The sequence below is a fragment of the Astyanax mexicanus genome, chromosome 17, assembly GCF_023375975.1.
Source record: "Astyanax mexicanus isolate ESR-SI-001 chromosome 17, AstMex3_surface, whole genome shotgun sequence".
Lineage (NCBI taxonomy): Eukaryota > Metazoa > Chordata > Actinopteri > Characiformes > Acestrorhamphidae > Astyanax > Astyanax mexicanus.
The window spans coordinates 1687501-1705000 of record NC_064424.1 but is presented as its reverse complement, the minus strand read 5'-3'; the positions used below and the strand labels follow the sequence as shown (position 1 = coordinate 1705000).

General features: G+C 38.7%; 1 protein-coding gene across 5 annotated transcripts in view; it reads right to left on the bottom strand.

Moving 5' to 3' along the window:
• The window catches only part of rimbp2a (RIMS binding protein 2a), a 169941-nt gene that overhangs the window by 95586 nt on the left and 56855 nt on the right, over positions 1 to 17500 (bottom strand). For all 5 annotated transcript variants that reach the window (XM_049466733.1, XM_049466736.1, XM_049466737.1 and 2 more), the window contains one exon: positions 12936 to 13019. In XM_049466733.1, coding sequence (XP_049322690.1) covers positions 12936 to 13019 — 84 coding nt within the window. The remainder of the gene's footprint in view (positions 1 to 12935; positions 13020 to 17500) is intronic.

Sequence of the window (17500 nt, the reverse complement as noted above, 5' to 3'; positions counted from 1 at the left end):
AGAGGAGATGTCAGAGTGCATCAGGCGCCAGGTCCGTTCTCTAACCTCAGAATGACGAGACCGGACCTGGACTTCCTGTCAAAAAACCTGTCCATCAAATCCCGCAGATTACAGAGCCTGTACAGCGGGGCACTGCACAGTACATCACCTGCAAACAGTAGCGTTTACAACCTTCCCACAAGACCTTTTATAGGTTAGACTTCAGCTGGGACTATTTTAGCCATCATGTTTCATTTCGTCAAACTGCTGCGTTTTCTCTAACCTTTCAAACATGAAATTCTTAATAACCCTAACCGGACATGATTAGTTTCTCAGGGGGTTTTGGGGTAATTGTCTCTTTTATGGGGGGGTTTTATCCTGTGTGATTTTATTCCTGTCCAGAACCATCATGTACGTGTTTTTCTCAGACGTCCTCTGAGAAAATTAGACAATTACAGGCTGAATTCTCTACTGTTTTCCTCTGAACTGAGTTTCGTCTCCTTGCGTTAAATAAAATATTAAATAGCTATTTGTCCACTGCCGCGCACTGTAATTACACATTGGGCACGCCACGGTTTCCATGGAGATCCACATAAAAAAAAAACAACAGCGAGTGGAAATGGAGGAGCTACTGAACTGCGTGATCTATCTATCTATCCATCTATCCATCCATCCATCCACTTTTACACTGTTTTAATTGATTACAATTCTCCCCGGTCCCTAAAGGGCTTGATGATGGAAAAAGTACTAAAAAAAATTTAATTAAGTAAAAGTGCCTTTACTTTGCTAAAATTCTACTCACGTAAAAGTAAAAGCACCCATCTAAAAATCTACTCGAGTAAAAGTAAAAGAGTACTTTTTTCCACAACATTTTATTTTTTACTCAGTAACAGAGTTTTTCAATGTAGCAAAGTGAATTACTTGTGTCAAAATGTACTTGAGTAAAAAGAACAATTACCTATTTAAAAACTACTTTAAAAATTACAAATTACTCAAAAAAAATCTACTTAATTACAGTAAAGTGAGTAAATGTAATCCATTACTTTCCACCTCTGATGATTACGGAATGGATTTAATCAGGCATATTACTCTGTAGATTAAAGAAAACAATAATAATGCTGCATGTAGTATATATATTGTTTATGGAACACTATAAATAGCTTAAAGGTTTAATGAACTGAGCCTCGTTTTACATGATGTTTTATATGATTTATACTGAATTCTTTCCAGTAGGATGGGAATGGGTGGTCCTGAACTGAATTGGTGAATGGGTGCGTCCGTGCGGAAGGGAATGGAGCACTAAGGCGATGGAGGAAAATGCAGACTGGGGAATAGACGGGGGGCATCATACATGAAGGGACTAATTCAGACTGACACTGCTGCCTGATCTCTAGCCTCCAGTTTGGCCCCTGATCCTGCAGCTGCTCGAGGACGCTTTGCTCAGCTTTTCTCCGTATTTATAAGAAACGAGGCTCTTCTCAGGAGCTTCTGCAGCAGCTTCACAGCCAGCTATAGATGTGCAGTGGCTGCGTGGGCGTCGTTATACAAGAGCAGAAATGGAACGAGGGGGAAAGACGAGGGGGCGTGGGCTGGAGGAAGAGATGGGTGAAGAACGGACTGACGGGGAGCAGAAGGAGGACTGCAAAGCATCTGGAAGGTTTGGTAAAACGAAGAAGATGGAAAAAGTCGCTCTACATCGCAGTCACAGTACATTACTGATTAATTACGCTTAATAAAAGTACCACTCCTTTAATTTTCACACAATTATCTAAACTTTCTACTCCTTACATTAAAAAATTAAATATCCTCGTTACTCCTGTTTCATTTCAGCTCATTTTTTTTATTCCGGCTTCTCATCGTTCAACAGAAGCCCTATCCAGATAAATCTCTCCATCCAGATAGAGTAAATTGGATGTGATTGGATGTAGAAAAGTATAAACATATACCATTCCGACTTCCTATTGGTTTATACCAGAGACTGTAAAAAAGATGGACGCCGTGTCGCCGTTCCCATTCATTCAATGAAAATGAAGCCAAAATCTTCCACAATGTTGGTGATCCCGAAACCCGAGTCTGCGCAGTAGAGACCAGAGGAGGGAGAAAGACTGTGGAGAGCAGCCTATTCATTTGAATAACCCCGCCCCTGAGGGCTGCCTCGAGGTCACAGGCTGCAGAGCGGAGCGGAGAGGACAGTCTGTTATTGGTCCCGCCCATAACCAGCCCTTTTACCATAACCACACCTTTTTTGAATAGAGCTGAATAACGTTTTAAAAAACTGAATTCTTTGGGGATATAAAAATGTAACAATATAAGCAGAGGTTACACTAGCTGCTGCATTTAAATAATGGAGGTAGAATTACAGAATATTAGAAACAAACGTGATTGAAAGTTGTTCTGTTTTGCCATTGAAACCTTTGGGGATGGGTGGAGTTACACAGCTTTCTGAAACCGAACAGCAGGGGGCGCCCTACCTGTGGTGGCTTCACTTTTGAGAGACGATGCTCTGTCCAGCTATACACAGTCTATGGTTTATACTGTGATCCATCACACCTGCACGCTCGCCCGCAGCGCTGACTCATCTTTTGTGGAAAAAAGGGAAAGAAAATCGCTTGGCTAATGCCGTTTGACAGCCAGAACACTAACTTAACCAGCCAGGCTAGTCTAGGCTAAGCTAAGTTAATGCTGAGCTAAAGCAAGCTACGCTAACCTAAACACGGTCCAGCCGGCTAGCTAAAACCACCAACACCACCCAGCAAAACAAGCAGAAATGCTCAAAAACGTGCAGCGTTCACCTGAAGACGACTCCACGGAGCAGGAGAGGAGAGTCTTAGCGTTATTTCACGCTCCTAACGTTACCATCTTCACTAATTAACAAATTTGATTTCAAGCTAACTTTCGTGGTGTTAGTCTGTATGAACCATACACTGTTTTGTAGTTAAGTTTCAGTTCTGTTACAGTTGTGGTGGAACTACTTTTTGGTGGAAGGCACCGTCCATATTAAAGCATATTCATTCTTAATTTCTTAAAGATCTTTGATTTATTTTCTTTATTCATTTTGTAAAAAAAAAAAAAAAAAAAAAAAACTGTTGTATAAAAGCAATAAAACACGAGAGGTCGTGTGTTATCACCAATAACATCACGGCTGTGATGATCTACAGTTCTCGCTTTCGGCTCGTGCCTACAACCAAATCACAGCCGTGATGTTATTCGCGATAACCCTACACATAACCCTAACCTTAACCCTTAATCAACCCTAAAATCTAACTCTAACCCTAACCTAAACTTTAAATCTAACTCTAAAGCAAATGCTAAAAGATTAGAGTTTGGGTTAGAGTTGGATGTTTGGTTACATTCAATAAAGAATCATTTACTTTCACCTTTCAGTTCAATTGCATTTAATATACATGCAGTTAATTGTTAAATGAACGTCAGTTGAGCCTCATCGAGAAAAGTGTTACCAAATACAGAAGTATTTTAAATATCCTAGTATCTATATTTCTAATAACAGAAGCTCTGTGGTGGGTTTCTATCCTGCAGGTTCTGATTATTAAAGAACAGGGTGAAAATAAGGAGGATAATAATAATAATATATACAGAGACACAGATACAGAACTACAGTTTATAATCAATGGAGCTGAAAATGCGATAGATGAAGGAATAAATGTTATGCATGATTGATCGTTGCTCTGCATCTCAACCAGTAGTTGTCAGTCCTCCTCTTGGAGAAGCCATGCTCTACATATTGTGGTGTTTCTCCTGTTCCAACAGCCTGAACCAGTGAATCAGCTAATTAACAAGCCCTGCCAGAGCTGATGTCCTAGTGATCCACAAATGGAAATCAGGTAGAAACAGCCCGGGGCTGTTCAGCAGTGTAAGGCTGTTTGGGTCAGTAGATGTTAAGTGCCTTGTCTATGATCGCTGGTCTCGTTCAGGATCCTGAAACAAACAACACTCAGATACTAAACTGTTAACTGAACGTGGGCGTGACGTAATAGAGCACGAGTATTTTGGCATGCTTAATTAAAAAACAACAACAAAAAAAAAAACTTATTTAGTGCTCTGTGATCACTCTGTGGCACCTCGTTGCAAAGAACTCTGAGGCTTTTCTTTTACTAGCGAATGCAGACAAGGGAGGCTGAGAAAAGGTTTTATATGCAGCATCATATACAACTCTGAGGATGTGAGAAATAGAGCTGTTGCTCTCAAGAAAACGACTGACTAAGCTATAAATAGATAAGCGATAAGAGAATTAAGCAAAGTCTAAACTAGTTATGAGTTATTTTCAGAGAACAGTACATCTATACTGCTATACCTGCTGTACACAGACTACTCTAAGTAACGTCCAAGGTTAATTTCTGTAGTGTTTTCCCATTAAAAGATATAATCAAAAATATGTGCAGACTTGTAGGTTTCCTGTAAGTATTCTGTGATCACCCTGGCACCTCATTGCAAAGAACTCTCTGAGGATGTGAGAAATAGAACTGTTGCTCTCAAAAAGTAGTACAGCGTTATACAGGAAGAGTTTCAGTTGAGTTCTCCAGCAGTATTAGCATTAGCTAATAAGTATTATCGGGCTGTAGCTTTCTGCTAACCCTGGCTAGCACTCGCTAAGACTCGCGAGTCGACAATAAGAACAAACGCTTTTCCCACCGAATCGAGCGTAACGCTAATGAGCTGCTCGTGAAAAAGGTACAGAATAGTTGTAATTCCGCTACTTTGGAGGGTTTTCCAGCTTAAAACCGCCTTTTAAAGATCATGCCATCTTCCTCTTGATTATATCCCAGAGGTTTTCAATTTGGTAAAATCAAAGAAACTCATCATTTTTAAGTGATCTCTTATTTTTGGCACACTCAAAACTAGAGGTTAATTTAGCAACCTTCTTATAGCTTAGGTCGTCTTCTTCGGAGCAACAATTCTATTTCTCACATCCTCAGAGAGCTCTTTGCAATGAGGTGTCACAGGGTGATCACAGGGAAAGGTGTAGGAGAGGGAGGGGGGGACACTGAAGAGGGACACATTTACTAAAATGAATTAAAGCCTGTTCTGTTCAGAAACCCTTACGTCTCTCTCTGATCAACTCGTATTTCTAAGGCTTCTCTTTTTCTAGCTACTGCAGCCAATGGAGGTTGAGGTAGAGTTTCATGTGCAGCATCATCATCATATAAAACTCAGAGAGACCTATAGGTTTTCACAAAAAAACAAGAAAACATGGATTTTAGCAGAATGAGATCTTTAAATTCTAATAAATAGGCAGTAACTCTGTTCAGTGGGTTCCTTGCACTCCAAAATGAAAAAGTAATGAAAAGTGAACTGTTCCAGGAACAGTGTTCTCTGTGTGCTGTAGAGCCTTACCGGACTGAACAATGGGACTCGGAGACCGAGGCGTCATTGTGTGCTCTTTTCTGAGCACAGTTCTCAGAGGTATAGCCTGAGTTCTGAACATGTTCCTGTTCCTGCACCCACTGATTAACCCTCAATCAGAGAGAGAGAGAGTCGCCAGCATCACCAACCAGAACTCCACTTTACTCTGAGCACACTCTGACTCCTCACTAACCTCATCAAAAGGCCAAATAAGACATCCAGCGTCTGTGTTCCTCTCCGGAACGGAGTTCTCTCAGCACCAAGCCTCATTAGCGGAGATCCTCTGGGATTTTAAAGGGAAACCCCGGATCCCCGCGTTGATTCTTCATGCGCTCTCGTACACGCGTTCTTTCATGAGCTGCTCATTAGCGTTACGCTCGATTCCATGGGAAATGCCTTTGTTCTTATTTTCGGCTCGCGTGTCTTAGTACAGCAGACCTGCCTTGAATCACTATGTGGATTTTAAAGTTCCCTCGTTCCTTAAGTTGATTTAGGAGTACAATCACAAAGCACCATATACAGCTCTATAAAAAAATAAAAGACCACTTCAATTTCTCTGATTTTGCTAATTATAAGTTTATGTTTGAGTAAAATGATAATAATAGTCATTTAGAGCATATATATTTACAGAAAAAGAAAAGTGTTAAGAGTTCAAAAATAATCAATATTTAGTGAAATAACCCTGATGGTTTTTAATCACAGAGTTTTTTTTCATGCATCTTGGAATCATGTTCTTCTCCTCCACCAGTCTTACACACTGCTTTTGGATAACTTGCTTACTATGCTGCTTCACTCCTGTTGCAAAAATTCAAGCAGTTTAAGCTTGGTGGTTGTTTGATGGTTTGTGATCATCCATCTTCCTCTTGATTATATTCCAGAGGTTTTCAATTTGGTAAAATTAAAGAAACCCAATATTTAAGTGCTCTCTCATTTTTTATCCAGAGCTGTACACTCAAAACTAAAGGGCAATTTAGCAACCTCCTTATAGCTTAGGTCGTCTTCTTCAGAGAAACAATTCTATTTTTCACATCCTCAGAGAGCTCTTCGCAATGAGATGCCACACGGTGAACACAGGGAAAGGTGTTAAATACAACTAAAGACCACTATACAACCTAAACATGTCACTCCAAATTACATTTATTGTTGTTAGAAAAAACTATGCATGCAATGTCCGAGAGCAATAGTTCTGTTTCTCACATCCTTAGAGAGTTGTTTGTCATGAAGTGCCACAGGAAATGGAAATTAACAGGCTTTCCAACAGCAAAATTTTTTTTCCCAATAATTATCATTACAACAAAGACACTACCAGACACAAACTACCTTTAAGGTAGATTCAAGCACTTTTCAAGCACTTTTAAGGCCCATTTAAAACATTTTCCAGCACCTTTCAGCTGTGGAAACTGAATGATAAGGGTGATTCTCACGAAAAACAGATTTAAAAGGGTTCACACTTGAAAAATTTCAAAAGGCATTTAAATATAAAATTTCTTTTTGTTATGCAAGACTAGGGTCTGAACTTTTTAGAAATACTTTTTTTTTTAATTTTATAATTTTTTTCTGTATATTTTGCACCATTTTAGTCAGTCAGAGCACACACATTCTCAGTACCGCAACATGATAACACAGAACAGATATGGTTTAAAAGTTACACATTTGTTACTTTTTAAATAGATATTATTAACAGTTGTGCTCATATGTGTATATAACCCAGAAAATATTATATTTATAAGTTTCCCATTTTTTTTTATTTTATGATTTGTCTCATTACCGCAACAGATTTCATGATTCATGTCCTGTCTTTTCAGGATATTTAACTGAAAAATTACATGTATAATTTCTTATTTAGTACAGATGACCTATGAAGAAATACAATTTATCCAAATACCATTATAATCTAGAATTTGTTTTATAACAGTAAAATAATTAGTAAATAAATATGTGTTGCGGTAAAGAGAATGGTGTTTCGGTAAAGAGAGTCAATGTTTCGGTAAAGAGAGTCATTACAAGGATTCCTACTTAATTAACAATAACACTTTACACAACAAACACAGAGTGTGAATGCTGTGAATAAATAACAAATTCTAATGATGTACTTCTTGAGTTTTGTATGGAGTAGTAATATTGAACAAAATGTGGTATTTGCTGTTGAAAATTATTCTCAGTAAGACTCAAGCTGTGAAAATATCCTATTTTGAACTGTGTATTTTAATAAAACAAATTTCAACATACCTCATTAGACATAAATTCCTTAAAACTTTAAACATCACTGTATAACTAAATTGAAATGGAATGTTTAAATACAAAATAAGTAATTCAACATCTCATAAAACAACTTTTTTATTAAGTATTAATTTCATGACAGATATAAACATCAATGTACAACTAAATTGAAATTAAATATTTAAGTATGAAACAAGCAATTCAACATCTCATTAAACATCTTTGTATTAAGCATTAATCTAATGAAAAATGTAAACATCAATGTGCAACTTGTTTAATGAAATGTATATATGTGTGTATATATATAAATTTCATATATATAATATATACATTTCATGAAACAACTTTTATTGTTATAAACTGTTAATAAAGGTTGTTTCATAAAATGTGTATATATATATATATATATATATATATATATACATATAAACAGTTTATAACAATAAAAGTTTATAAAAATAAATTTCATGAAACAACCTTTATTAACAGTTTATAACAATAAAAGTTGTTTCATGAAATGTATATATTATATATATGAAAATTATATATATATATATATATATATATATATATATATATATATATATATATATATATATATATATATATAATTATTATTTTTATATATTATTTTTATATCTTATGCGGAAGTTATATGGGTGTCACTGCCCTGCTACATAAATCTGTTTTTTATCTGAAATTGCATCATGTATTGTTTTATATATTGTTTATTATAAGTAAATAAAGGCTTTTTTATGAAACAATATACATATATATATATATATATATAAGTTCATGTCACTTAAAACATTAATTTCTCTTTACCGCAACAGTGAATCTCTCTACCGCAACAGGCCTTAAATTGTTGCGGTGTATGAGAAGGCTGTTGCGGAGTATGAGGGACCTTAACCTTCTTTGATCTCTGTGGGGCCACCATGATGCCTGGCTAAACTTTTGCTAGCTTTTTGTATTTAGACTTTAAAAACCTTAAAAATTCCCAAAACACAATAACATTTTCAATTTTTAAACATTAAAAACTAGCTGTTTCGGTAATGAGAAACAAAAAGTTGTGTATGCTCGCTGACAACCAAGTTTTTAACATTTATCTGGAGAGGTATAAAATTAGGTGCTTACCTGGTAGCCATCTTGGGTGTCATACTAAAAGGTGTCCCCCCTCTCAAAATGGCTGTTTTTTTTCTGTTCCTTGTGGTCTTAAATGGTGCTTGAAAATTGTTGCGGAGGCTGAGAACATTGGTTCTGACCAAAGTTATTTTTCTAAATATTTTCTTTTCTTTTACCAATGAATTCCAAGTAATACATTTTTATTGACTGTAACAATTTACTTTATGAGATACATTTAAGTTTTTTATTATTTATTTATTTTAAATATTAAAATTGTGTAATTGAAGAGCCGAGATTCAGCAATGGACGCGTTGCGGTACTGAGAATTTCACACTAAATTATAAAAAATACATAATTTAAAATATTACAATGTCTACTTTTAATCACTTCCAATATAGCCTTTGATGAGATGTTTATAAACCAGTGTTTCCCAAATTGATAGCATTTACCTGTTCATCACACTCCTTAATGCCACCTCATTAGTCTGATTTCGTGAGAATCACCCATAATAGCGATATCTCAAAACTGCAATTCAGCGATAATCAATGTATCGCAAAACTACTATTACGTTTACGTAAACACAACCAGAATTGTGTTTGGTAATAGCTAAAGAAGAATAAATTAAAGCCTATTTTTTTTTATGCTCTGCAATTTTTTCTTTAAGCAAATTTATTTAGTCAGATCTTTTAGTTATTTGTAAATGTAGTTAGAATTTCAAGCATTTTCAAGCACTTTCTCCAAAATTCAAGCATTTTCCAGGATTTCAAGCACCTGTATGAACTCTGCATCACCCTTAATTCAGGAGACTTTTAAATAAAAGTCGGGAAGAGCAAATCAGCCTAAAAATCAGCCCGATTATCCTGTATTTTGGTCCAGACTTAAACAAAAAAGCCTTCTCAGACTGTTAGGCAGCTCCGCAGTGGTAGCCGAGATACAGGAGCACTATACAGACTATTATATTCCACTATACGTCGCATAAATGACCTGGAGTTGACTCGAGGACACCAAGGCCACAGCTGGCCTGCTCGAAATTCACAGCACGGCGAAGACAAAGCTCAGCTCGTGTTACATAACAGTGAATTCCCACCGTGCCCTCTGCCTGGACAATCTCTCATATCAAGTTGCTATTGGCTCAAAACACACTTTAATTCACGCCGCAGCCTCGCCCGCGTCAGCTCGTAAGCTACCTTACCGCCATAAAGGGGATTAAATGGAAAAGTAGGTCCCCAATGTTTATTCACATCGCAGTAATTTAGCAGAGATGTAGCACAGACGCTTCAAGATGATGCAGAGTGATGGGCGTGGCTGTGGTGGGCTGTGGTGGGCTGTGAGGGGCTGTGAGGGGCTGTGTATGGGCTGTGATGGGCTGTGATGGGCTGTGATGGGGCTGTGATGGGGCTGTGATGGGGCTGTGATGGGGCTGTGATGGGACTGTGATGGGACTGTGATGGGACTGTGAGGGGTTGTGAGGGGCTGTGTATGGGCTGTGATGTGCTGTGATGTGCTGTGAAGGGCTGTGATGGGGTTGTGATGGGGTTGTGATGGGACTGTGATGGGACTGTGATGGGACTGTGAGGGGTTGTGAGGGGCTGTGAGGGGCTGTGAGGGGCTGTGTATGGGCTGTGTATGGGCTGTGATGGGTCTGTGATGGGTCTGTGAGGGACTGTGATGGGACTGTGATGGGACTGTGATGGGACTGTGATGGGACTGTGAGGGGTTGTGAGGGGCTGTGTATGGGCTGTGATGTGCTGTGAAGGGCTGTGATGGGGTTGTGATGGGACTGTGATGGGACTGTGATGGGACTGTGAGGGGCTGTGAGGGGCTGTGAGGGGCTGTGAGGGACTGTGAGGGGCTGTGATGGGCTGTGAGGGGCTGTGAGGGGTTGTGATGGGGCTGTGATGGGACTGTGATGGGACTGTGAGGGGTTGTGAGGGGCTGTGTATGGGCTGTGATGTGCTGTGATGTGCTGTGAAGGGCTGTGATGGGGTTGTGATGGGACTGTGAGGGGCTGTGGTGGGCTGTGATGGGGCTGTGATGGGGCTGTGATGGGGCTGTGATGGGGCTGTGAGGGACTGTGGTGGGGCTGTGGTGGGCTGTGAGGGGCTGTGTATGGGCTGTGATGGACTGTGATGGACTGTGTATGGGCTGTGTATGGGCTGTGTATGGGCTGTGACGGGGCTGTGACGGGGCTGTGACGGGGCTGTGACGGGCTGTGGTGGGCTGTGATGGGGCTGTGGTGGGGCTGTGGTGGGGCTGTGGTGGGCTGTGAGGGGCTGTGATGGACTGTGATGGACTGTGATGGACTGTGATGGACTGTGTATGGGCTGTGTATGGGCTGTGTATGGGCTGTGACGGGGCTGTGACGGGGCTGTGACGGGGCTGTGACGGGCTGTGATGGGGCTGTGGTGGGCTGTGATGGGGCTGTGGTGGGGCTGTGGTGGGGCTGTGGTGGGCTGTGAGGGGCTGTGTATGGGCTGTGGTGGGCTGTGGTGGGCTGTGGTGGGCTGTGGTGGGCTGTGAGGGGCTGTGAGGGGCTGTGATGGTGAATCTGAGCTCGGGATAGGAGGGATTGTGGAGGATATAAAGGCAGAATGACTGATATCCTGTTTTTAATACATTTTTAATGTCCCTCTGTAAATATATAAAGGGGGAAATTGGCTGAGGAGAGGATGCTGCTACTGGATGGAGGGCAGGGGTCTGACTTCCTGCCTGAGGAGAATACAAATTTCTCTTATCATATACAGTGGGGCGTGCAAAAGTATTCACACCACTTAGGCCTGTCACGATAAGATTTTTGCGTTGAGATTTAAAGTGATAGGCCAACACAGAGTAGTACATTCTGAAAATACAGCTATTAAAGTATTTTGGGGTTCATCTTTACCAGCTTTGATCATCTAGAAACCGAGATGTTTACTCCGTTCTTCTTAATAAAACAGCTGAAGATCAGTCAGGTTGGATGGAGAGCGTCTCTGAACAGCAGTTTTCATGTCTCTCCACAGAAGATCAATGAGATTTGGGTCAAGACTTTGACATTTCACTGTAGCTCTGGCTGTATGTTTAGGGTCATTGTCTTGACGGAAGGTCTCAAGTATTCTACAGCCTCCAACAGGTTTTCTTTCAGGATTGCCCTGTATTTATTTATCTCCATCCATCGTCCTATTAACTCTGAACAGTTTCCGAAATCTGTGCTTTCTATTAAAAAAAAAAAGAAAAAAAAAAAGAAGATGCTGCCACCACCATGTTTCAAAGTACACATCTCGCGCATCTCGAAACGCAAAGCAAATATCATGTTCTAATTCTCTTAATCATGGGTGTGGTTAATTTTGGGGGTGTAACATGAAATAAACCAATCAGAATGTCCCTTTCTCATCATTTCCTTTAAGAGTCAGGTGAGCTTTGACTTTGGCAGATTGCTATTTTAAGCAGCAGCTCAAATAATGCCAAAAAAAATCTTATTCATAAAGTTCAGAAATCAATATTTATACTCCTCCACCAGTCTTACACACTGCTTTTGGATAACTTTTGGCTTTACACTGCTGGCGCAAAAATGTAAGCAGTTCAGCTTGCTCATTGCATATAATGAACTATAGGACTATTAATGATACTACTAAAAAACACATCCCTATTTATTTAAATAAATTTTTAAGAGATTTAAGAGAGGGAAAGGAAAGGGGAGGTCCTAACCTCGTTACACAGGAAAAAATAAGGAACAGAACTTTACAAAATTCTTTATAATCTAAAATGATGTGTACATTTGACACGATAACATAAAGGTTAAAGGAAATTGACCATGGGGCAAGAGAAAATCATGAGTATGGGTACTGTGATTGCAGTTACTATTTTTGTTTTATGATAATCAGATCTATAATTTTTTATATTTTAGATTAATTTACTTCTTAATTAATTTATTTTTTCTTTATTCATTATTTTACTCAGAAATTTTGAGAGCTGTCTTATTGTTTTCTTATTAAAAATCTCAGAAAAACTCCTTTTCATTGGTTAGCGTACAACGGATAGAATTAATTCTATTAATTTGTTCTATGTAATATAGATTATTTTTCTCAATATTTAATATTTTGGTGTTAATTTCCCAAAAATTATTGCACTCTTTACCTTCATTTATCTTAACATGAGCTTTTACTGCTAAATGATCGTAATTAAGAGGTATATATTCTATCAATACAAGATTTACATGAACCATCAAATCTAGTATATTCAATTTTATTAGGATAAAATACTCTAAATGCATTTACCAAAGTCTGGCATGCTAAGATCTGGTTCTTCGCCTCTCTCTCGAGGAGCTGACACCTCTTCCTCCTCTCGGTCACCTCTGTCTCCTGTTGGAAAAAGAGAAAACAGAGGGAGGAGGGCATTTATTAATCATTAATCATAGAGAATCGACCTTAAATCAGCGCTTCTCGCTGAACTCTTCGCTAGAACTCGTAAGAGACTGAAAGAATGTACTGCCACCCTTCATCAAATACAGCCTGTTACCCAACGCTTGATCTGAATCGTCTTCTCTCTGTTCTACACAATGCCTCCCAATACAAACTCCACATGCATAATTCAGCCCTGACCCAGATCTAACGCATTCAGAGCTTCTGCTGGTTACGCAGTGGATGCTATTCCTCGTTTTTCTCTTAACGCTTACAACATTTAGCAGCTGCTGGAGTCCTGAAAGCATCACAGCGGCCAATGAACCGACTGCCAGCTCTCTGAGCCGGACCAATCAGAATCAGCTGTCCCAAAACCCCAGCAAAACATTTTTAGTTAATTGAAAAGTTGCTTTATTTCAGTAATTCTGTTCAAAATGTGAAATTCATATGTTCTATATATGTATTACACACACAGAGTGATCTATTGTAAGTGATTACTTCTTTTATTGTTGATGATTATGGCCTCAAGCCAATATACTGTAAGACCAACTGGCCAAGTCCTGCTGGAAAATGAAGTCCACATCTCCATTAAAAAAAATGTCAGCAGAGGAAAGCATGAAGTGCTGTAAGATTATGTTGGAGATTTTGATCAATGTCTCCGAAAATTAAAATATTATATAAGACCAATTGGTACTTTTTTGCAGTGTGGGCAGTGTGCCAAGTCCTGCTGGAAAATGAAATCTGCATCTCCATAAAAGTTGTCTTCAGCAGAGGGAAGCTGTAAGATATGAAGGACTGTGTGTCTCTCCACTCTTCCTCCAGACTCTGATCCCTTGATTTACTTTAACTGAAATGTAAAATTTACTGATGATCAGTGATGGTTTGTTTGGAGAGTGCTTAGTGCTGGAGAAATTCCAGAATCTAAGCTTACTGTAAATAAACAGAAGTGCTTTACTCACCCAAATAAACAGTTTTCAGGAGAGAAATCTGTGTAGATTAACATCTAGAACTCGATTGACTTTAAAGAAAGTTTTTTTTTTTATTACAGTTTTGTTTACAGTTTTGTTTACATAGCTTAGCTAAGCTTTACTTAAACGCCCCGCCACCCCCCAAGCAGCAAGACCTGCGCAATTTGAAGTTACGGATAGTGTCTCTTATAATGCACCTAATAATCTTATTATCCAGAGCACCTTAAATGAGCATAGCTAGCTTCTTTTATGATTACAGCAGTGTTCAAAGCAGTGGCTACTTCAAATTTAATTTAATTTAAATACAAAACGAGCAGAAAACATGTAAAATAAACTGATCATAAATTCTAAATTCTTCACAAACGTGAAAGAAATTAGCTTTTGAAAGCAGATGTGGCAGAAAACGTTGGGCCTTGGGGTCTGGGGCCCCTGAAGGCCCTTGTTTTTAGGGGCCCTTGGGTTCTGGATTTAGTCTGATGAAGTCTATTGTTTAATCTGGAAATGTGTTAATGCTGCTAAACAAATTAGTAGCGTTAATAATTGACGGGTTTAACATGTTATTAAGACGTGGAATCTGACAGTGTGAGTTGTTGTGTAATATGCAGACCGGGTATATGTGTGTGTGTGTGTGTGTGTGTGTGTGATGAATGTTTTAAAGCAGTCATGCAGAGCACTGAGGGCACTCGGGACCGAGCAGAAAGGGAACAGCTGGAAGCTCCAGACAAGTGGCATGGAAATAACGAGCATTTCATCTGTGTCAACATGTTCCTCTAATAAACTAATAATTTTCCTAAATTTGGCATCCCATTATTCCAAAATGCTACAGTAATGTAACTTAATATTTACACGCAGAGACTGTAAAAAAAGATGGACGCCGTGTCGCAGTTCCCATTCATTCAATGAAAATGAAGCCAAAATCTTCCTCCATGTTGGCGATCCTGATACCCGATTCTGCGCAGTAGAGACCAGAGGAGGGAGAAAGACTGTGGAGAGACCGCCTACTCATTTAAATAACCCCGCCCCTGAGGGCTGCCTCGAGGTCACAGGCTGCAGAGCGGAGCGGAGCGGAGCTGACGGTCTGTTATTGGTCCCGCCCATAACCAGCCCTTTTACAATAACCACACCTTTTTTGAATAGAGCTGAATAACCTTCTAAAAAACGAATTCTGTGGAGATATAAAAATTAAACAATATAAGCAGAGGCTACACTAGCTGCTGCATTTAAATAATGGAGGTAGAATTACAGTATATTAGAAAAAAACGTGATTGAAAGTTGTTCTGATTTGCCATTGAAACCTATGGGGATGGGTGGAGTTACACAGCTTTCTGCAGCCGAACAGCAGGGGGCGCCCGACCTGTGGTGGCTTCACTTTTGAGAGACGATGCTCTGTCCAGCTATATACAGTCTATGTTTACACATAATTCATCTTCTTCGAGAATATAATGGTGTAACATGATAACAGCTTGATTTGCTGCTTTTATACGACTCCAAAATCATGTTTACGCAAAACTAAATGGACATTTTCTTATGTTTGGCGTCCCATTACTGCAAATTGCTAATGTAATATAACTTGATATTTATATTATTAATAACACAGAATATAATGGTCATTTTGCTAACAGTTTAATTTGCTAGTTGAATAGGACTCCAAAATCATCTTTTTGTATAATCAAATAATAACGGTTATAAAAAATAATAATAACAACCGAATGTATTGGTTTCATTTGATAACAGTTTGATTTAATGGTTTTATACAGCTCTACAAAATCTAGTTTAGCAAAATCAAATATACATTTCCCTATGTTCAGCCTCCAACTACTGCAAATTGCTAAAGTAATATAACTTGATATTTAAATCATTAATAGTACAGAAAGGGGTGAAATCCTCGCCTTGGGAAAAATACCTTAAAATACCTGATACAGATATTACTGTAGAAAATTTACTGTAAAGAATGTAATGGTTTTATATTACTCCAAACTCTGCTTTTTGCATAACTGAATGAACATTTTCCAATGTTTGGCATCCCATTACTCCAAAATGCTACAGAAATAAGACTTGACATTTACTCTACCTCTATAACTGTCTCTCTCTCTCTTGATTATATATATATATATATATTTTTTTTTCCTTGCCTTGCTGAATACATAAATAATGAATAGTATTACTATTGTGAATAAGTGTGATTTGAGTAGTTTGATAATCATTTGATAACAGTGTTCACTAGTTCACTATGCATCTGGTGGTTTGGGGTGGATGTAGGGGGGTGGAGTCAATACGTAAAGCAGTGCATGTGTGTGTGATGAGGGGGAGGGGATGGGAGGGGATGGGAGGGGAGCTCAGGGTTGCTATAGTAACCAGTCTTCCGGTCCAGGTAGACGCTCTGTATCCATGAGAACCGGCGGCTCGGCTGGTGTTCAGTTTACAGGTCGCAGTTAAACGAGTTAAACGAGGCTCGGGAGGAGACGACCTTTCCGCCTGGACGAGATTCAGACACACACACACACATACACACACACACACAGACTGAACAGCACAAACTTATATCTCTACCTCTTCACCTCTACATATATATATATATATATATATATATATATATAGCAGCATAAAGTTATCCAAAAGCAGTGTGTAAGACTGGTGGAGGAGAACATGATGCCAAGATATAAGAAAACAAAAACTTTGATTAAAAACCGACAGGGTTATTCCACCAAATATTAAAGAGGATTTCTGAACTCTTAAAACTTTATGAATATGAACTTTTTGTTTTCTTTGCATTATTTGAGGTCTGAAAGCTCTGCATCTTTTTTTTTTTTGTTATTTCAGCCATTTCTCATTTTCTGTAAATAAATGCTCTAAATGAGAATATTTTTATTTGGAATTTGGGAGAAATGTTGTCTGTAGTTTATAGAATAAAACAACAATGTTCATTTTACTCAAACATAAACCTATAAATAGCAAAATCAGAGAAACTGATTCAGAAACTGAAGCGATCTCTTCATGTTTTCCCGGAGCTGTAGAACTCACTCTCTTTCTATAACTCTCTTTTCTTCTCTCGCCAGCTCTACAACTCTCTCTCCATTTCTCTACCTCTATAGCTTTTTCTACCCCCCTCTCTCTATAACTCTCTCCCTCTAAAACAGTCTCTCTCCCTCTATATATAACTCTCTTTCCTTCTCTCTCCATCTCCATCTCTATAACTATCTCTTCTTCTCTCTACCTTTATAACTTTTTCTACCTTCCTCTCTCACTAGGGTTGTGCCGATGGACGATATCATCATCCATTGTCATTTATGACTCACCATAGCGATGGATGGTAACCATCGCAATGCCACGCCAACATGTACTGACCTTCTTTAGGTCTCCTTCACCTAAAACTTTAGCAGGGATTGTACAGAAAATTATCAAATCAGGTATATAACTTGAATGAATTAGAGTCAGGGATGAACATTTAAATACCCTACTAAATAGAATAAGCCT